We start from the raw sequence: 22795 nt of genomic DNA on the forward strand, positions 1-22795 counted from the left end.
AGTTTTGCTAGAGGTACAAGATTTAGTACAGGTTCATAGTGTCGAAGCGTCATTCAAGGATGGAAAAAAAATATAAAAGACAGATGGACAGGCTGCTGCAACATCGTGTAAGAAATTTGTGAGTTTTTCCCTGTATATGGGGAATAACTCTTAAGAATAGAGATGAAAAAAATTGCGGAGACGCCCTTGTAGAATAATTATAGACACTGTTCAACATTACTATAATTTATAAATAAATAAAAATAAGTGGTAAATAAATGAATAATATTTGTGAATTACTTAGAATATGTGGTTGCAAATAAAGTTGGACCATTTATAAATTATTTAAAAAGTTTGCCAAATGAATTATTAGCTCCGATTCAGATGAAAAATAATTTTTTAGTAGATTTTGATAATAATTGATAAAATGTAAGGTTGCAAAATTGTGATTCCCATAAAATATGTTATTAAAATTAATTATTCACTTTGATTTGAAAAAATGAGAAATGCTCGAATGAAGTGTGCTAGAGAAAACCTAGGCACTTTCATAAAATAGAAAATGTTTAATTTTATTATAATAGAAAAATTCATTTAATGCATCACAATTTCAAACTGAAAATAATTAAATCGTAAGTTTTACATATGTATCACTTCTTTCAACCTATTCGTTTAACGATCATGAAGGATGATTTGTTGGATAGCCACATCAGTATCTGTTGACAATGTGACAGAATTGAATATAATTGGCCTGGATTGAGAAAATTAAATTATAATGATTCGATTCATAAAATTTAACAATAGTCATTTTTTGAGCCACATTATTTTTATAAAAATATATTTTTGAATAGCGTATTGATACAAAATGTGTGGTTAAAAAATAAGAAAATTTTTTGAATTTGCATGTAATATTATTTTATTAAAGAATGTATCGCTGAAATAATGTCAAATTACTGTTCAATTTTTTTTAATTTTTTTAATTTTTTGAATTTTTTAAAAAAAAGGCCCAAACAGGACCATAATAACTTGATTGATATAAATTGAAGTACAATGATTCAATTAAAAATTGAGCTATTAGCCCACTAGAAAAGAACAAGTGTGCAGCCCATTATACAAATCAAACATGGGCCGTCTCATAAAAAAATCATAGACCAATAAGCCCACACTTCATCGAATACTAGCTATCTCAAATTGACTGGACCTGTTGGTACCAAACCTTATTGGGCCAAGTGTTATCCTTTCTTCATCTAATTTTCCTCGGGTTCAAATTTGGTAACATGAGTATTATCTCTGGTCGATCTTTTAGAAGTAGTAGTTCATAAAGATCGTCCGCTTTTAAATAATATAATTCAAAAAGATGTCAATTTGTTAAATGGATGTCTTTTCGGACCATGCTATGAGTACAAAATGGGTTACAAAATGTCCGTCCCTCCAATCGGCTACCGTCACTTGTTGATTTTGTAACCCATTTTGTACATGATTTAGTATAATTAGAATAATCCTTTTCCTTTTACATTTTTATCCCTACTTTTTCCCTCCCTCAAATGAGAAAATTATAATCGTTTAATTTTCAAACTTCTCAATTGGTTTGAGTTTGATGTAGCCAAGTTCAGTTGATTATAATTAAAATGGTTACATTTCACGTAGAACTTATCTATTTTTTCAACAATAACACATCGTATGCTTGAAGGTGTAATTGCATGCTAGTTGTTTGAGTCGCGATTCAACTTATTTTTGTGAATTTTGTGTTTTAGAAATAATTCCATGCTTGGATGAAATTTGCACAATAAAGATGGAAACGAAGAATGAGATGGATGCATTGAAGCGTGAAGGAAAGAAGCCAAACCAAAAAAGACAACACCTGAACGAGATAAAGGAAAAAAAGAGAAGCAAAAACGAGAGTCGAGAGTTAGCTAAGGGGAAATATCAGAAGTTCGAGATTCAAAAGAAATATGGCTTGCACAAGCGAGCACCAAAAGAAGAAAATGTTGTACATTCTAATGAGTTTTACACCTGAGAAACTAGAAGAACAATTTTACTTGTATCTACCAATTCAAAATGATCGATGAGTTTTGCACACGCGAAAATAAAAATGTAAATTTCTGTGTACTTGTGAGTAGGGAGTTATTGTCCCAAGCCAGTCAAACTCATATTTTTCGAGTGAAATTAGGGCATTAACGAGATTTGACTACCAAAGCATAAGAAGAAGACAACGACAAGGGTTTGGAAAGAAGGGTAAGAAAGAAGAAGAAGAAGAAGAGGCTACACTCGATGCTTCATGTATGAAATTCAACAACTTTGTCTTGCAATTAAGGAGAAAGAAAGATGATAGGAAAAATATAGTGAAAATTCGTATCGAAATTATCACCAAAATTGAAGAGCACCTAGAACCTCATTTTTCAAAGAATCATACAAAAATTGACACTTAGGTTGTGGCTAATAATCTCATTTCAAGACGGTTCAACCATACAAGAATCTTGGAATTCTTTATTTCAAGTAAGCATTTTGACTTAAAATTTTATGTTCAAGCATGCTTCGAATCCTTACACAGTAAGTGAAAAAGATTTTAAATTATTTTGAATGAATAAAATATTAAAATTCAGAGGAAGACTCCAAATCTTGCCGAGTGAATTGGCCGTAGACTCGTTTTCCATTTGTGTTCTTAAAACAGAACAAAAGAAGGAAGAAAACAATGCAACGGTGAAAAGCAATTATAGCCTGTCCACAAGACACCAACCGATCAACTCAATATGCCAAAATTGGACAATATATTGGTCGTATTATACGTATAAAGATGTTAAAATGAATGGATTGATTCACACTGAGTCACGTACATTTATTCACAGTTTAGATTCATAGAGGACGTGAACGGTGAACCGACCGATTTAAAATATATAGTGAGCCTAGCTCGAATCATTTTCCAAATATATGGGTTAGACCAACCCCGAACCCACCAATATTGTACGCTAATCAAGCTAACTAGGCCAACCGGATAGATATTCTCATCAATACTTGCAAGTTGCACTATTAAACTGCTTGTAAAATCAATAGACGCATTTGAACTTACTATCAGTAGCGTAATTTGTTATTCAAATGGGAAAAAATCATTTGTACCGAAAATGTTTGTACAAAAGTCATACAGATACTTACATGAAATGTGGGATCCATGTAAATTAAATATTGTCAAAAAAATCGGACTCCACATGTTTGTGTGTATTCTGGAGGGCTTCTATGTGAAGCCCTCCTTCTGTACACACAGTGTAGTCCTATTCAAATCCATCTTTATTCGTCGCATAGAGTTGAAATATCTAACTTGACGTCACTATCATAATTTGGCAGACCAACTTCTCGCAGTATTCGAAGCAAGTTGGGCTGATTTCGATTCCAATTTTTAATGGATTCAATTATTCTAGACTTGAGTCGCCTATCCATTTTTACAACACTAGTTCAGCTTATCAAATATGTTGTTTAAGGTCAATCAATCTCTCCTGGTCTCTATCGTAATGGTCTAGAGGGTGAGATGTAAAATAGAAGTTTATTATGTGAATAAGAGGAAGTTTTATCCTATCAGAGTTTAATACTATTATATTTACAGTTCACTTCATTATATCAGTCACCACATTTTTAAAAATATTAGAATTTGATTAATTTTCTAGCCAACTACTTTCTACAATTAGGGAGAAACCTGAGCATCATGGCGCTGGGGAAAATTGCATCAAGCGAATATTGAATGAGCGCAACGAAATTGAAAAAAAAGGATAAAAACGAGTTGGAAAGAAAAAAATTCACAAATTAATAAAGACTATTAATTCAAAACACAAGTGTTTGGGTACTCTCTCAATTTCGGCTTAAGATTTGACGCAAACCTATGAGTTAATTTAATCAATGATCACTGAACTTTAATATAAATTACTACTTACTCATCTAAAATTTAAAAAAGTTACTCATTGGTAATTGAATATTGCTATAAGTTATTATTTGCTCATTGAAATTTAAAAGATTACTCATTCTTACTCAAATTTGAATAAAGTTACTCATTCACTACTCATTATATTCATCAGCTCACGTGGACAAAAAATTAATGTGACAAATGAAAGATCCTACGTGGCACTGATTGAGTTTTAAAAAATAATGTGGACTAAAAAATCTAGGTGACGCATGACGAAAATTGCCTATGTGATTGAATGGCGGTGTCCACTACTATTGCATGAGCAATTTTCGTCGTGCAACCACGTGGATTTTTTGTTCACGTTCTTTTTTTTTTCTTTTAAACTTCGTCAGTGTCACGTAGCATTTTTCATGCATTAGGTTGGTTTTTGTCCACGTACACAGATGAAAATAAAATGGGTGATGAATGAATAAATTTGTTCAAATTTGAATAAGCAACTAGAACTTTTTAAAACTTTGATGAACAAGTAGTAACATGCAGTAAAATTTAATGAGTAACGAGTAATTTTTTTAATTTTGATAACACAATTAGTAACTATAACAAAATTCAGTCAACATTGATTAAATTAACTCCAAACCTGGTAACCTTTCCTTTCCCAGTTTCTGTCACCTTCTCTCCACATTAACGTTTTGACTGCCCACTTTACAATTGATCAAAGATTGGCGATGGTATTTTAAAGGAAAAGCCCCTCAACTATATCGCGAGTTTTCTTGTCGTAATTGCATTGTGAGTCCTTCTTATGTAAAGTCCATTTCATTCAAAACTCATTGCAATTAAAACAATATTAAAATACTACTTTAATTCCTAATTTATTTAGCTATTTTGATTCAAACCCAGCAGTCACTGAATTGGTAATATTACCATATTAGCGGCAGAAAGTTCAGAGCGATAAACCATAAATAGCCACATTATCAGAATTGAGATTTGATGCAAATCTAATGGTTAAAAATTAATCTTGAAAGGGCTGCAAAAACCAAAATTTAAAGCATAAAAGCACTGAATCTTATAAACTATGCACAGAAACACACAAATAATTTGCATACAAATCAGGCATCAAACAATCTGGTCAAAGGTGAAGCTCATGAATCTTTCCTTTTCTATGCAAAAATCCGTGCAATCATGTTACACATCCAAACTCAATTACAAATAGGACACTTCTCGATATATAATTGGACAGCTTAAAAAATTAAAACAAAAATACTCAATTATTTTCTGATACATTAATCTATCTCTTCACTTCCTATTTTTAAGCCTGATTAAGTGGCTTTATTCAAATCCGTGTGCAAATTCACACCACAAATTATCAATTACAAGTAATTTCCATATCCACTCCTATATCTAGGGCTTAGCCAGTTCTACTAAAATCTAACCTTTTCCCCGCGGCTATGTTGTTTTAAAAAAATTATTTTTGCAGCAAAAAGTATGCCCTGGCGTTGAAAAAAGTTTGATTCCACTTAATATATTTTTATAACATTAATTTTTGTTAGGTTCATGAGGGGCGATTAGAAGTGAACTTTGTTTGGGATGGAGCACTAGTAATAGCTAAAAATCGTGAAACGTACACAAGTCAATGCAAACATCATGCAATTTTCAGACATAAATAGTTTTTCTTGTCTATACAAGTTCTTTTTTCTTAAAAATAAAAATAAAAATAAAAATAAATTAATTAAAGATGTTCGCAATAAAAGCTTAAAAAAAAAAAAAATTGAGAAATCAATTGGAGGAATGGCCACTAGTGTAGTTGGATATATGACCAGTCATGGATACCCTCTTCTGAATTATTATTTAAGTTCTTACTTCTTACATGCCCTGTCCTGGAACTTGAGGTTTCAGCCTTTTCGGAATTGTAAACTCAGATATTATTCAAGATAACATTTAACCAACATAGTAAATGTCACCAGAGTTTTTGTAATTCTTATATCAGAAAAATAACTTTTAATAAATTTATTTCACGTTAATCAAGATGACGTACATGACATTTGTGTGGATTATTCTATTTGTACAAAATCATATACAGCATGGTTGACAAAATGACCAAGTGGCGGCCCCTTATTGAAGGGGCAATTATACACCATATTGTACTGCTAGCATCTTCCCATTTGTGTAGTCGTATACCCATAGCAAACTATTCAATATAATGAGTTTCAATTTGTCGATCAGTTTGCGACGAGTATGTATTTAAACAGTTAAGGTTCACAAGTTTTTAGTAAAATAGTGAATCCAATAGTTTTTTGATACATAAGGTCCTCTAGGAAAATTGGATATTTTGTTTCATTAAAAATTATTAACTCGTGAGAGTTTTCATTGCATGACATAAAATGTTAAATATATGAAAACTTTCATCGACAATCAAGTTAGGGAGTATTTGAGAGTGATTTTTATGTAAAAATGTATTTTAGAATAGTAATTTGATGGGAAGTGTATATTGAAAAATAAGGAAAAATTTTCGATTTACGTGTAATATTATTTTAATAAAGAATGTGTGATTGAAAAGAAAAAAGATAAAAATACATTTTGAAAAAAAATGAGTACCAAACGGAGGCTAAAGACGAGAGTTGTATTTGTCCAACGTAATAAATCGGTCAAATTTAGTATTAAATTCGTTCAAATCCTTGATTTCGACGGAGAATTACAGAGATTTTCATTGGAATTCGCACTTAACAATTTGGTGAGTCGGTACAAATTCCAATAACCAAATTGCTTGACTAATGCTATCTATTATCAATAAAATAATCATTAGTCTACATGACAATAAAGTCTAACTCATAATAGATAACATTATTCTATCTTGTTTGATAGTATTTTCTAAATGAAAAATGCCTCATTACAGGCCCCTCACATGCTGTGTGAGGGGGGTGGAGGGTGGGGGATTATTTTAAAAAAAGAAATATTATCCTCCTCCTGTAATGTGTGTGGCTTGTACGGACCCTCAACCAGCATTGTTCTTTCTAAATACTTACAAACGGTGGATTTTATAGAGCGCATGAATAATAGGTGAGTAGTGAATTTTACGAAATTTGTTAATAAAAGTATGTTTAACCATCTTAAGATTTAACTATTTTAGAGTATTTTTATTTAACAATAATAGTGTTTAGCACTAATCTAGATGTTTAAATATTTATTTGAATGTCCGCACATGTTGACACGTAAAATAGTGTAAGACCATTTGTGCTAAATAGCGTCATTGATGACTTCAATTTAAAACTCTTGCACTATACTATGAGGTGTTGATCTCTATTTAGAACATGTTTGGTAGAGATTTTAATCCAATTAATATCATTTTTTAATCGTTATTTTATTATTTCAGTCATCATTTTTGAATTATTATCTTACAGGTAGGACCACTTTATCTATAATGGTCAAAAAAATCAATTAACAAAATCCTTACCAAATAAACACTTAATTTAAAAGAAAATTTTCAATTTAATTATCTAATTGCCTCGGTATTTCATGGGCAAATCATCAAATTCGTGTATATTCACTTGAGATGAGGTTCTATAGTTCGATGACTAGAAGAACGAGGAAAGAATGATTACAAGGTGTATGGTTAGGTTACATAATTGTAATTTTTTAACTTTTACGTTGTTCTTCCCAACCTGAATTTTACTCTTTTACAAATTTGTGCTATGTTTGTTCATTATTATTTATTAATAGAACATGACATCAAAAGAGGTGTGATTTAAAAAGTTTTCAAATGGAGAGATGAGATGAAAGGAGTGTCAAACAACGTAAAATACTCCATACATGATTAAATTGAAACCAATTAAATTTTGGTCACCAAAACTCTATGCAAAAATCCGTGCAATCATGTTACACATCCAAACTCAATTACAAATAGGACACTTCTCGATATATAATTGGACAGCTTAAAAAATTAAAACAAAAATACTCAATTATTTTCTGATACATTAATCTATCTCTTCACTTCCTATTTTTAAGCCTGATTAAGTGGCTTTATTCAAATCCGTGTGCAAATTCACACCACAAATTATCAATTACAAGTAATTTCCATATCCACTCCTATATCTAGGGCTTAGCCAGTTCTACTAAAATCTAACCTTTTCCCCGCGGCTATGTTGTTTTAAAAAAATTATTTTTGCAGCAAAAAGTATGCCCTGGCGTTGAAAAAAGTTTGATTCCACTTAATATATTTTTATAACATTAATTTTTGTTAGGTTCATGAGGGGCGATTAGAAGTGAACTTTGTTTGGGATGGAGCACTAGTAATAGCTAAAAATCGTGAAACGTACACAAGTCAATGCAAACATCATGCAATTTTCAGACATAAATAGTTTTTCTTGTCTATACAAGTTCTTTTTTCTTAAAAATAAAAATAAAAATAAAAATAAATTAATTAAAGATGTTCGCAATAAAAGCTTAAAAAAAAAAAAAATTGAGAAATCAATTGGAGGAATGGCCACTAGTGTAGTTGGATATATGACCAGTCATGGATACCCTCTTCTGAATTATTATTTAAGTTCTTACTTCTTACATGCCCTGTCCTGGAACTTGAGGTTTCAGCCTTTTCGGAATTGTAAACTCAGATATTATTCAAGATAACATTTAACCAACATAGTAAATGTCACCAGAGTTTTTGTAATTCTTATATCAGAAAAATAACTTTTAATAAATTTATTTCATGTTAATCAAGATGACGTACATGACATTTGTGTGGATTATTCTATTTGTACAAAATCATATACAGTATGGTTGACAAAATGGTCAAGTAGCGGCCCCCTATTGGAGGGGCAATTATACACCATATTGTACTGCTAGCATCTTCCCATTTGTGTAGTCGTATACCCATAGCAAACTATTCAATATAATAAGTTTCAATTTGTCGATCAGTTTGCGACGAGTATGTATTTAAACAGTTAAGGTTCACAAGTTTTTAGTAAAATAGTGAATCCAATAGTTTTTTGATACATAAGGTCCTCTAGGAAAATTGGATATTTTGTTTCATTAAAAATTATTAACTCGTGAGAGTTTTCATTGCATGACATAAAATGTTAAATATATGAAAACTTTCATCGACAATCAAGTTAGGGAGTATTTGAGAGTGATTTTTATGTAAAAATGTATTTTAGAATAGTAATTTGATGGGAAGTGTATATTGAAAAATAAGGAAAAATTTTCGATTTACGTGTAATATTATTTTAATAAAGAATGTGTGATTGAAAAGAAGAAAGATAAAAATACATTTTGAAAAAAAATGAGTACCAAACGGAGGCTAAAGACGAGAGTTGTATTTGTCCAACGTAATAAATGGGTCAAATTTAGTATTAAATTTGTTCAAATCCTTGATTTCGACTGAGAATTACAGAGATTTTCATTGGAATTCGCACTTAACAATTTGGTGAGTCGGTACAAATTCCAATAACCAAATTGCTTGACTAATGCTATCTATTATCAATAAAATAATCATTAGTCTACATGACAATAAAGTCTAACTCATAATAGATAACATTATTCTATCTTGTTTGATAGTATTTTCTAAATGAAAAATGCCTCATTACAGGCCCCTCACATGCTGTGTGAGGGGGGTGGAGGGTGGGGGATTATTTTAAAAAAAGAAATATTATCCTCCTCCTGTAATGTGTGTGGCTTGTACGGACCCTCAACCAGCATTGTTCTTTCTAAATACTTACAAACGGTGGATTTTATAGAGCGCATGAATAATAGGTGAGTAGTGAATTTTACGAAATTTGTTAATAAAAGTATGTTTAACCATCTTAAGATTTAACTATTTTAGAGTATTTTTATTTAACAATAATAGTGTTTAGCACTAATCTAGATGTTTAAATATTTATTTGAATGTCCGCACATGTTGACACGTAAAATAGTGTAAGACCATTTGTGCTAAATAGCGTCATTGATGACTTCAATTTAAAACTCTTGCACTATACTATGAGGTGTTGATCTCTATTTAGAACATGTTTGGTAGAGATTTTAATCCAATTAATATCATTTTTTAATCGTTATTTTATTATTTCAGTCATCATTTTTGAATTATTATCTTACAGGTAGGACCACTTTATCTATAATGGTCAAAAAAATCAATTAACAAAATCCTTACCAAATAAACACTTAATTTAAAAGAAAATTTTCAATTTAATTATCTAATTGCCTCGGTATTTCATGGGCAAATCATCAAATTCGTGTATATTCACTTGAGATGAGGTTCTATAGTTCGATGACTAGAAGAACGAGGAAAGAATGATTACAAGGTGTATGGTTAGGTTACATAATTGTAATTTTTTAACTTTTACGTTGTTCTTCCCAACCTGAATTTTACTCTTTTACAAATTTGTGCTAAAAAAAAAAAAAGGAGTAAAAAATAAAACAAACCCTTTACTTCAATATATTTACCTTGACGAATTGACGGGTACACAGAAACTTTTTTTTAATAAATCACTCTAGGTAATAAATAAATAGAGACTTGGGAGGAGGACTCAAACCTTCAACTAAAAGATCAAAAATTTAAATTCACTTAATCCAGATACGAAGAGTACGCTAATGTAAAAGCAAATGAACAAAAAAAAAAAAAAAAAAAAGGAGTAAAAAATAAAACAAACCCTTTACTTCAATATATTTACCTTGACGAATTGACGGGTACACAGAAACTTTTTTTTAATAAATCACTCTAGGTAATAAATAAATAGAGACTTGGGAGGAGGACTCAAACCTTCAACTAAAAGATCAAAAATTTAAATTCACTTAATCCAGATACGAAGAGTACGCTAATGTAAAAGCAAATGAAATCAAGTCATGCTACTCGTTATCATAAGTTAAGTACACTGCTTTTTATATTCGTGATTATTTCTATACTCGCTGTTTGAAGAAGATTATATAAATTTATTGTTGTACCGAAATTTTGAAAGTCCATGCATTTCGGCTCATAAAGCATTTCTGGCATATTCCTGTGTCCTAGAATAAATATTCCACCGTTATTACTCAAATTATTTTCAACTATTCACATAGATCTAAATCAAAGTTTTCAATTCAATTTTACAATTTGATTGTTGTTTTTATTGACCCTAATCATAGTAACATCTTCAAAAATTCAAATAAATAAACAAAACATCTGCCTTGAAGAGTGAACTTAATGAATAATGTTGAACAAATAGGGGAAAAAAACTAGGAAAAAAATAGACTGGTATAACATTACATGATTGAGCGTTTTAATGATTTCTTTTTTCCTATTTTTCAATGAAAAACTGTCAAGTGTAATTTGAAAATGCTTTTCTATCATTGACTCTAACTATGTGGCATGACTGTAACTTAATAGTATGGTCCCCAATCCAACCTATTTCTGTTGCTTGTTAATGCAAGAAGACAATCCAGATTACTGCCTACATTTTTCAAAATTTCAGTCCGGCACAGCACACAGAAACACAATGCTATGCAGAGAGGTTCTTCTGCACACGTGGTTTCCTCCCTTCCCTTCACAAGCACAAATGTCACTTGCACTTGTCAAATTTGAATTCCACTACCCAAGACTGTAAATGTTGTGGGGTGTCACCATCTATATATACCACGTCTCATTTTTCCATCAAAAAACTAGCTCCTACTTAGCAGACACACAGATTAAGGTTGGTTAGTTTCCTAGGTTTTGGACATTATAAGGTTGAGTTGTACTACTTACTAATCAGAAGAAAATGTCACTAATTATAAGGGTGTCTTTCATTCTTGCTTTGGTAATCTCACTTGCTTATGGCAATGAAGAGGGATGGATTGATGCTCATGCCACTTTCTATGGAGGTGGTGATGCTTCTGGAACAATGGGTACAACCCTTTATCTTTCTCGTTTTATTATACAATCCCTCTTCGATTCACAGTTTTTAACGACTTGAAATCTTGCAGGTGGGGCTTGTGGCTATGGAAATTTATACAGCCAAGGGTACGGGACTGACACGGCGGCGTTGAGCACAGTACTGTTCAACAATGGGCGGAGTTGTGGGGCTTGTTTTGAGATTAAATGTGTGAATGACCAAAAGTGGTGCCTCCAAGGCTCAATTGTAGTCACTGCCACCAATTTTTGCCCTCCAAATTATGCACTTTCAAATAATGCTGGCGGGTGGTGCAACCCACCTAACCATCATTTTGATCTCTCTCAGCCTGTCTTCCAAAATATTGCTCAATACCAAGCTGGGATTGTTCCTGTTAGCTATAGAAGGTATATACACTTCAAGATATGTTTGCTCAACTAATCCAAGGTTTATTTAGTTATCGAATTTTTCTGTTTCGTTTTGCTCACTCTATTTTACTTTTTCACTTATTCCCTTTTTCTTCGTTCTTCCGGAACCCGTACAGAAGCGGGTGCTTTTTCTACGATGTTTACCTTAGTTACTGGGGGATTTCGGGAAAGACCTATGTGGGGGCATTTTTGGGTGTAGAATGCTCGTTTAACCTCTGTATTCGCCTCTTTCATAGTTACATTAACTGGTTAAACTAATGGATTTCAACTTACCATCGAGATTTGAACTCAACAACTCGAACTTTTTGGCCATTTTGTTAGGTTCATTACTATGTCTATTGAAAGGTTGGAATCAACTTGATTCTTAACAACTACACACTTATATAATTAGCCATCATTTATAAGATTAACGTATTTTCTTATTTCTTTTCATTCTTGTATGACCATGACATCCTTGTTTGTCCTTTGTTTTGATTTTGCTTAGCCACGAAATTTATTTTTTGGGTCTAAAGTATTTGCTATGTCTGCCATAAAATTGAGTTTGAGTAATGTTATTTAGCATAAGTAGTACAATCGGTCTATGTGGCTATAATTATAGCATTATTCATCGAGTTTTGGTTTTGATATTGATTTTGATGAATGTAGGGTACCCTGCAAGAAGATGGGTGGCATCAGGTTCACAATCAACGGTCATTCTTACTTCAACCTAGTCTTGATCACCAATGTTGGAGGCGCAGGCGATGTCCAAGCAGTTTCCGTCAAAGGTTCAAGGACTGGTTGGTTAACCATGTCCCGAAATTGGGGTCAAAATTGGCAAAGCAATGCTGATCTCGACGGTCAATGCCTCTCTTTCAAAGTCACCACCAGCGACGGCCACACGGTGGTCTGCAACAATGCCATCCCGACCGGTTGGTCCTTCGGCCAAACTTTCACGGGTGGACAATTTACTTGAAACTAGTTCGATTGTAGGGTTAAAATGGTCAATTCATCCAATTTATGCTTGTTTCTTAGCATCGTAATTGCATTGTAGAACGTGAAAACGGTTTGTACGTGTCTAGTATTCGTTATGAATGCAATTGAGTCAAAATGGGTAGAGCTTATTTTAGGGGTGGCTCTAGCCATTTTTGGTCACGTGAGGTATGTATGGTTCTGTCTAGAGCTTTTTAAAAGGGCAGAATTGGGTCTTTCTCCAGTACTTCATGGAGGTGTAATATTTTATTTATCGTATTGAAAATCGCAATTTGAATGAATTGACAGTTTTATCTGAAAAAGTTAAGTGTTCATCTGGCAATCAATGAAGGCACACTGCCCTTTGTTACTTAACGTGAACACTTGGACTATTTTGGTATGGTAAATTTTGAGATGAATATAATCCGATTCGATTCATTCTAGTTTGAATAAAATCAAAATAAAACTAAGTATTAATAAAAATTTCACAGATATAAATTAAATAGTTCGATGATTGAACAGAACTAGACAAGATTCGACGAATTTTATAAGTTGAATAATGTGATTTGTATAGACTTGACATGGATGGGCTGTGGCATGTGTGCAGTTTCTAAGATCAAATGCATGTATGTATTGTGATTGAAAAAATTAATCTAACCCTACATTTCTATATCACTTCATGTCTTTGTTCTCTCTCTACAACTATCACATCTGATGTGATCCAAGGAACGAAGGAAAAAGTCCTATGACTCGGTCGCGAGCAAAGAGGGTCAAAGAAGCGATGGAATTATTCGTTCAAACTACAATGGACGAAACATCGAGCATGACAAGCAAAGAAACAAGTTGCGAATTGGGCTTGGGAAAAGAATCACAATGGATCAACTTGATTCGAGTATTGAACGACAGAGCTGGAAAAGAACACTAAGACCGCATAGGTGCATGCAACAAAGCTAGTCGAGAGAAAAATGTCTTCTATGCAACTGCATTACAATGTACTATGCGGCCGCATAGTACATTTTGAAACGCGATTTTTTAAATTTCGCAGTATCTTTTATTTATGCTAAAATTCTATTTTATGGTAACTTTAAGTATATTTAGATCATAATTCCTTTTTAAATAGGATTTTGTGAGTTCCCTATAAATAGGACTCATTATTTACATTGTAAAACATTCATTCATTCAATGAGAGAATTATTTTGTTAGCAATTTTTGCTTTCAATTTCTTGTTCTTTACTGAATTAATTTTATGAAATTATCAAGAATTATTTCTTGACGGATTTGACATATTGTCAACAATTGTGTTGGTTATTTGGTTCATTATTTTTAAGTCTAACTCCAAACTTTGATTTCTTGGCTTTCTTGGATTGATTTAATTTTTTATGGGTTTTAGAGTTACTATTGCTACGTCGGTTCATAGCAGTATCTCTCGACTCTCCAGCTCTATATTCTCTTTCTCTTTATCTACAGTAATCAGCAGCCATCTCTATCTACGATAATTGATTGCCTTCTTCTATTTTCTTAGCCATTATCACCTTCAAAATTACCCTTAATTACACAAATAGATCTAAAACGGTATCTCTTGCCCATGATTTAGGTGTACAGATCTGTGTGTAGCATTAGTGTCATGGTGTATAGGCGATTGTGTAGTTGTGGTGGTGTGGTGAATGTTGTGGTGGTGGTAGTGGAGGTTGTGGTGCATATATTCGTGTGTAGAGATGCAAAGAGAGCTACAGGTGGTGGGGTGGTGGTAGTGGGATTTTAGAGTGGTGGTGGTGTATAGATCTATGTATAATGCAGAGAGGTGCAGATGGTGGTGAATACTGTGGTGATGAGTTGTGGATTTGAGGTAAAAGCGGTGTTTATGTGGTGCTAATTGTGGTGGACGGAATGGGACTGCCTGAAAAGCGATTGTGACCAATTATTTTGGGAATTATGATCGATAAATAATGCGACCTAAAAAATGTGCGGTATGTATAGATCTGAAATTGTATCTCTTGTACATGATTTATCACAATCGAAATTACCCTTATTTATATGAATATATCTAAAACTATATCTCCTGTACATGATTTAGGAGTACAGATTTGCGTATAGCGCTGGTGTCGTGGTGTGTAGGCGATTGTGTAGTGGTAGTGGAGGTTGTGGCGCATATATTCGTGTGTAGAGATACAAGGAGAGCTATAGGTGGTTGGGGTGTGATTTTATAGTGGTAGTGGTGGTTGTGTGGTGGTGTATAGATCTGCGTATAATGCAGAGTTGCAAATGGTGGTGGTGGATACTATGGTGATGAGTTGTGGATTTGAGGTAAAAGCAGTGTTTAGGTGGTACTAGTAGTGGTGGATGGAATGGGGTGGCATGAAGAACGATTGTGACCAATTATTTTGGGAATTATGATCGATAAATAATGCGACCTAAAAAATGTGCAATATGCAACTAAATTTCTTTATGACCGTGATCTTGTTTAATTTCTGAGTAGTACATGACTATAATCATAAATTGTAGATTTTTGTGACTTTGATCTATTTAATTAATTAATAAATCACATAATTGTTACTAGATGGTCACAAAGTCATCATGTGATTTTTGAAACTTTTTCACAAATTTCTTGTTTTTGCAAGTGTGTATTAAAACTTTTGTGTTCAAATATTTTTCCTCTTAAATCAATCCACATGATTTTGTACATCATTTTTGCTTCAAATAATAAATTAATTGAAAGAATTCACTCACTAAAGAGCTGTTAATGGGGCTAAATTATGGATAATGATAACTCGAATTGGGTGTCAAATCTAACCAGGCCCATTGTTAAGGCCCAAACAAGAAAGTGTCTTCTAGTAGGCTATAGTCTTATGTTGTTCCATCATCAAGTCCACAGTGTACTTGTAATGGAATTTGCTCAAATCAAGGGCTACATTCTTCCAAGTAACATGATTTATAACTTTGATTTTCCCACCACTTTTTCCATCAATGCACATATTCTCTCCACATAGGAGAAATAATAAAGCCACTTGTTTATATTTAAAAACAGAGAGAGAAAAGACAGATTGATGTGTCAGAACATGATTTGGTATTTTTGTTTTAAATTTTCAAACTGTCCAATCATGTATCGACACGTGGTCAATCTGAATTTGAGTATAGATGTATAACATGATTGTAGGGAAGATGTCATGCTAGATGAACACCACCATTATTCTTGCTCAAATAGTGTCATATAGGATAAATTAACGTATCATAAACTCTTGTTGTTAGGTTTACAATTTACTTCTTAGAAATATAGATGTTACACTTCTGATTTGAATAGATACGACTTCTCAATACATTTACACCATTTTACAGTTGATGGTTATATTCATATTTTACTTTTTCTTTGTTGTGTTACTTTTTAATTTTATTAAATGATTTCAATCTTCGTTTATTGTCACACCTATGTTTCCATCTTTTATAATTTCATTTTTTATTTAGAATCTTCAATTAATTGTTACATCCAGTCTCTGCTCAAGTACTTTGTCAACATGTCTTGAAAGGAGGGACAAATCGAACTTTTGTTTTTGTTGACTTTTGCTTATTTGAAAATATAATGGGTAAATTAATCTTGTTATGCCTTCATAACAACTTTTCAGACGGAAGCTGTTATTAGGACGGGGCATGGAAATCAATGAAAAGTTGATGATAAAGATAAGCCAAAAAGTTAGAGATATAATTGAGATAATGGACAAAGATTGAAGACTCTTAATGCAGTTAAAAGTGATATAATTAAAAATTTGTGATGGCAATATAATTATACTTTTATAATGTGTCACCTTATGAACCATCGATTACAATGACTGGAATGTGTTTCAATATTGCATGAATATAAGAATTATTTACAATAGAGAGTACTTTTAAGATTGATCAATTATAGCCAAATCTTGATCATTGAACATCTCAATCATAATCATAAATCTAAAATGGTTAAATATCAAAAACTCGTTTAACATAGTAGAACTAAGGGACTTGACCATCATATTTTCGGTTACAATTAGATTTCAATAGTTTTCTTAATACAACATAAACATTAAGTTCGGCTCTGGAATCTTGGTTGAGAAGCATAACTATGAAGTCAATCACCATTAAAAAGTTAACTCGAAGTGGCAAACAAATAATAAGGTCAATAAAAATTTTTTTTGATTTCAACATACGAATTTCTACACAAATCGATGAGAAATTGTTGATTAATAAATATGGGCTTATTTAGATATGTTATTCTCATTGTTGGGACAAGTAATAATGGAGTGATACACGGGATTATTTGACCTCTTTATCAATTGAGTTCTTAAGTAAAAACTAAAATGCCATCAAAATTAAAGGGCTAAGATCCAAATGCTTGGAAAAACTCGTTTTGAGCACACAATTGGGGCTATATGTGCAAAATCTCTTCTTACATATATAAAAGAGCGAAACGTCGCTGGACACGGGTTGCAATTTCACATCGTCTTCTTTTTTTCACCTTCCATTCTTTCATTACTTCACGCAACCATCAGCTCAAACATCTTCTCATCCCACTCCACAATCCCATACCTTCAAAATCTGATGAAATCCTAACCCAAAAGCTTATTTGTACGTATGGCCATATCTCTATCACCCTGATTTATCCCTCTCATTCTCTACCCTAATTGTAAGCTTTCTCCGGATATTCATTAGAATTTTAGCCGCCTCATTTGTCTACTTCAAGGTAATGATTTTACGAAATTGGTGTAATCTTGAACTCATACAACCCATTCTTCTCTTCAATTCTTAAGTCTGGTCATTTTTTTCTGAGTTTATTTGTATCATTTAGCTGCTCATTTGTCTTTAATGGTGATTTTTCTTAAGTTTTAATTTGTTGCAACCCGTGATCAAATTCCTTCACAGTTTTACAACTCAAAACGAGCAATTGAATCTCTCTAATTTGTATATAAGTATGTTTTTACAATTTTTTTTTTGAATTAATCTTCATTTTTGTTAAGTTTTCATTTGATTATAGTGATTATACGAGCATGGTATTAATTTTGTTCGAAGATAACTTCCAGATGATGGTGAATCAGCTGATGGGAATAGTGACAGAGTAATTAGTCGGACACCAGGTCTGTGCTCTTCTTCCACTTCATTTTAAATTTTAAAATCTATTTTTTCTTTTTTTGGTTGTATATTTCATTTTTCATTTGTGTTTTATGTTTTAGGATGATGGAAATTTTCTTTCGACAAATGAAAACCTGTCGGAGAATAAAAACATTTTTTTTAAAAAGCAAAAACATAAAAATAAAAAATTAATAATAATTAAAACATTGTTTTAGGCACAAAAAAAGAAGAAAAAAAACTGGGAGCTAAAGCTCCGTACGTGCATGGAGCTCTTCTATCAGCTCAAACATCTCCTCATCCCATTCCACAATCTCATACCTCTAAAACCTGATGAAATCCTGATCCAAAAACTTATTTGTATGCACGGCCATATCTCCATCACCCTGATTCATCCCTCTCATTTTCTACCCTAATTTTTAACTTTCTCTAGATATTTATTAGAATTTTAGCCGCCTCATTTGCCTACTTCTAAGTAATGATTTTACGAAATTGGTGTAATCTTGAACTCATACAACCCATTCTTCTCTTCAATTCTTAAGTCTGGTCATTTTTTTCTGAGTTGATCTGTACCATTTAATTGCTCATTTGTCTTTAATGATGATTTTTTTTAAGTTTTCATTTGTTGCAACCCGTGACTAAACTCATTCACAGTTATACAACTGAAGACGAGCAAATGAACTCTCTAATTTGTATGTAAGTATGTTTTTCAAATTTTTATTTCTATTTTGAATTAATCTTCGTTTTTGTTAATTTTTCATTTGATTATCGTGTTTATACGGGCATGGTATTAATTTTGTTTGAAGATAACTTTCAAATGATGGTGAATCGGCTGATGGGAATAGTGACGGAGTAATTAGTCGGATAACAGGTCTTTGCTCTTCTCCCACTTCATTTTAAATTTTAAAATCTCCATTTTTTTTATTTTTTATTTTTGCATATTTCATATTTCATTTGTGTTTTATGTTTTAGGATGGTGGAAATTTTTTTGACAAATGAAAACCTACCAGAGAATAAAAACATTTTTTTAACAACAAGCAAAAAAAATAAAAATAAAAATAATAAAAACATTGTTTTAGGCCAAAAAAAAATCCGGGAGCTAAAAAGCTCCATGCGAACATGGCAGAGAATAAATTTTTTTTTTAACAAAAAGCAAAATAATAATAATAATAATAACAATTTTTTAGGCCAAAAAAAATAAAAAATAAATTTGAGAGCTAAAGCTCTGTGCAGTTATTTGTGTTTTAGGATGGTGGAAAATTTTTTTAACAAATGAAAATCTGTCGGAGAATAAATTTTTTTTTTAACAAAAAGCAAAAAAAAAAAATAAATAATAATAATAATAACAACAACGTTTTAGGCCAAAAAAAAAAACCCGAGAGCTAAAACTCCGTGCAGTGCATGGAGTTAAAAAGCTCCATGCAAACATGGTAGAGAATTAAAAATAAAAAAAAAAATTAACAAAAAGCAAAATAAATAAATAAAAATCTGAAAGCTTTAGCTCTGCACATTGCACAGAGCATTACATGGAGCTTTTTAGCTCCATGCACAAAATTGTGTTTTTTTTTATTAACTTACAAAAAATTGTGTTTCTTTTATTTTATTTTATATATATCTTCTGTCAAATAGATTTTTTTTTCTTTCTTACGGAAACCATCCTTATAGTACTGCAGAAAAAAAAATACTTTCATCCTATTTTTCTATTTCCTCTTCTAACCAAATTATTTTAACATACAATTTTTTTTTTTTTTAACAATTTCATGTGGTTAAATAAAAATTATCTTTTGGTAAGATTTAGTTGCTTAATTTGATGGAATACCTATGATGAATTAATAGTTTTTTCTTTGGTTTCATGTCCTGCAAATTTGCGTTTTATAATTCTCTTAACATATTTTTCTTATAGATATAATAGACTAACGGTAGGTGTGTGAGTTGTATCATATTACCAATCAGTTAGACAAATTAACTATTTATTAAAGATTTATAGAATTTAAGGGAGAATATAATTTAACATGGACATAGAGGGAACAGTGAGATAGGTTGATGGTCAAAGCTCATATTTTGTGAATATAATTTTGAGTGTCTATATTACATTTATTTATTTTTTTATAGCTTTTGTGTAGAAAATTATAGCAGCTTGAAATTTAAAAGTCCATTTATGTGAAATTAGAATTAGTGGGTTCTAAAAGACCATTGTCCACTTTCTTACAATTAGCTGTGAGTGATTATTTAAGTATTGATGTATCAAAATCCAAAGACTATTTTTGAGGTCACTATTTTTTCCCTCATTTTGGCGTTGTTGTGTTGGTTAGCATGGTTGTAAGAAATTATTGTATTGTATATGATGAGTTTTCCTTGGAATGTAGGACATTATTAAGGAAAGTGAACTTCTTGGAAATGATTCCAAGAATATAGAGGAAATGATAGTTCAACATGAGAACGAAATTGAAGTAAATATTATGTTCTTCTGGCTAAAATGTATTTAATTTATTTTTCCAGTATGATATGATTGCTTACATGTTCAAGAGAAGCAGGAATTTCCAATTTTCTACAATATGAATTCACTTTTTTTTTTCTTTTTTAATTTCAGAGAGGTAATCTTGAGATTTTTACCCAAATTCTGATGGAATTTTCATGAGCTAAGAGGAAGAATAAAGGTAATCCCGTCTCCTTCCAATAGTATTATGGTTTATCTGTCGTTTTATCAATGCATTCATCATTTTATTTTTTACACTGTATATTCTTTTGGATCTTTTTAAAATACAGTATTATTATGATTTATTTGTCGTTTTATCAATGCATTCATTATTTTGTTTTTTACACTAAGTGAACTCGTTTTATCAACGAACGTGCAACGCACGTTGGTCACACTAGTATCCTACATATAAAAAAGAGCGAAGCATGGTGGGACACGTGTCGTTAATATACATCGTCTTGGACTTTTTTTTTTTTTTTTTCATTTCATCTTTTCTCCATTTTCCTACGCTTTCGGCCATACCTCTTTCCTTCTTCTTCATTTCTTTCTCCATTTTCCCACGTTATCCCCATACCTCTTTACTTCTCCTCCATTTCTCCCACACAATTACCCATTTCCTGCAAATTATTTTTGACATATGCATCTTCAGATAGAATTTCAGAATTCTGTTCGATTTTTTGCTTTTAATACTTCCACGAGGATTAGAAGAGTTTGATGTGGATATAGTAGAGATTTTTTGGCCGATTTGGGAGTTTTTTCCCATATAATTTTGCTTTTTAATTCAATTTGAATGATTTGTTCTTGTTGTTTACGTACTCTACGGTTTGAATTCTTTTGATTTTGATTTCTTTTTTATGTCCTGTGAGTTATTAAATTTCAATTTTGTGGTTGGTCTCAAATTGAAGCATTGCTATAAGGATTGATTAAGTGATAATTATTGCATTGTTCGGACTTATTACTGATGGCTAATTTGGACGAGATAATAAGTTTTTTCGATTTTTTGTTCTTTTGAATTAACCTTCATTTTTCAGTTGAATCTCTCTAATTTGTATGTAAGTATATTTTTTCTATTTTTTGTTCTTTTGGATTAATCTTCAATTTTCATTTTTTAGGTCCGTGCTCTTCTCCTACTTTATTTTAAAATTTAAAATCTCTTTTATTTATTTTTTTCCATTTTTTTTTTGTATATTTCATATTTGATTTGTGTTTTAGGATGGTGGGATTTTTTTTAACAAATGAAAACCTGAGTAAAAACATTTTTTTAACAAAAAAAAAATAATAATAAAAATATTTTTTAGACAAAAATAATTAAAAATAAAACTGGGAGCTCCAAAGCTCCGTTTGCTCTGTGCCATTCCTGTAGTATGCACGGAGCTTAGCTCCAAGAGCTCCGTGCCATTCCTGTAGTACTTTTGTTCATCTTACTTAAGTTTCTTCTTTTCTTTTCTTTCCAAATCGAAAAATTAGATTAAAAAAAAAAAAAACTCCTTAACCACTGATTTGGGACAATGCATGCAAATTATTCAAAATAATTTTTTTTAACATAAAAAAATTGCTCTGGGCACGGAGCCACGGTGCTAGCTCCATGCCTGCATGGAGAACCTAAAAGTCCCAAAAAATCAGCTTAAAAGATCTTTGCGCATGCTACGCACTCATTCATCGACCTACACACGTAACATACCCTACCACTTCTTCCTCTCTCTCCAATTCTCTAAGAAACCCCCTTTTCCCTCTGTGAAATTGACGAAATTTAAGAGAGCTACAATTGTTGATCCATTCAACAACACAGTAAATCAAGATATTTGGGAGGGCACCAAAGAAGAGTGACAACACTAAGTACTACGAGATCCTCGGGGTGCCTAAAACGGCGTCTCTAGACGATTGGAAGAAGGCGTACAAGAAAGTTGCAACCAAGAATCATCCTGCAAGGGGTTTTGAGTTCCTAAAACCCTAGTAATTCTACCCCCAAGAAATCGTAGGCTCAAAATTTGAATTATAACTCTATGAAATTACCGAGCCACATCCACAGATCCCAGACTATGGTAATTGTTGACCTCGCGAATTGGACCATCCACGTGGCCAATCGATAGCCACTCCACGTAATCCTCCCTGTGTACAACAACACAAGATCAGAAGCACACAGCCGGAACTAGTAGGG

General features: G+C 31.9%; 1 protein-coding gene across 1 annotated transcript; it reads left to right on the forward strand.

Annotated features, from left to right (window-relative positions):
* Positions 1-11286: 11286 nt before the first annotated feature.
* Positions 11287-13372, forward strand: LOC111401605 (expansin-A15-like). The gene is made up of 3 exons (XM_023029414.1): positions 11287-11710; positions 11789-12101; positions 12768-13372. The coding sequence occupies exons 1-3, from the start codon at positions 11584-11586 to the stop codon at positions 13072-13074; spliced, it is 747 nt and encodes a 248-aa protein (XP_022885182.1). The 5' UTR covers positions 11287-11583; the 3' UTR covers positions 13075-13372.
* The last annotated feature ends 9423 nt before the right edge of the window (positions 13373-22795 follow it).

Source organism: Olea europaea, chromosome 10, assembly GCF_002742605.1.
Source record: "Olea europaea var. sylvestris chromosome 10, O_europaea_v1, whole genome shotgun sequence".
NCBI classification, from domain to species: domain Eukaryota; kingdom Viridiplantae; phylum Streptophyta; class Magnoliopsida; order Lamiales; family Oleaceae; genus Olea; species Olea europaea.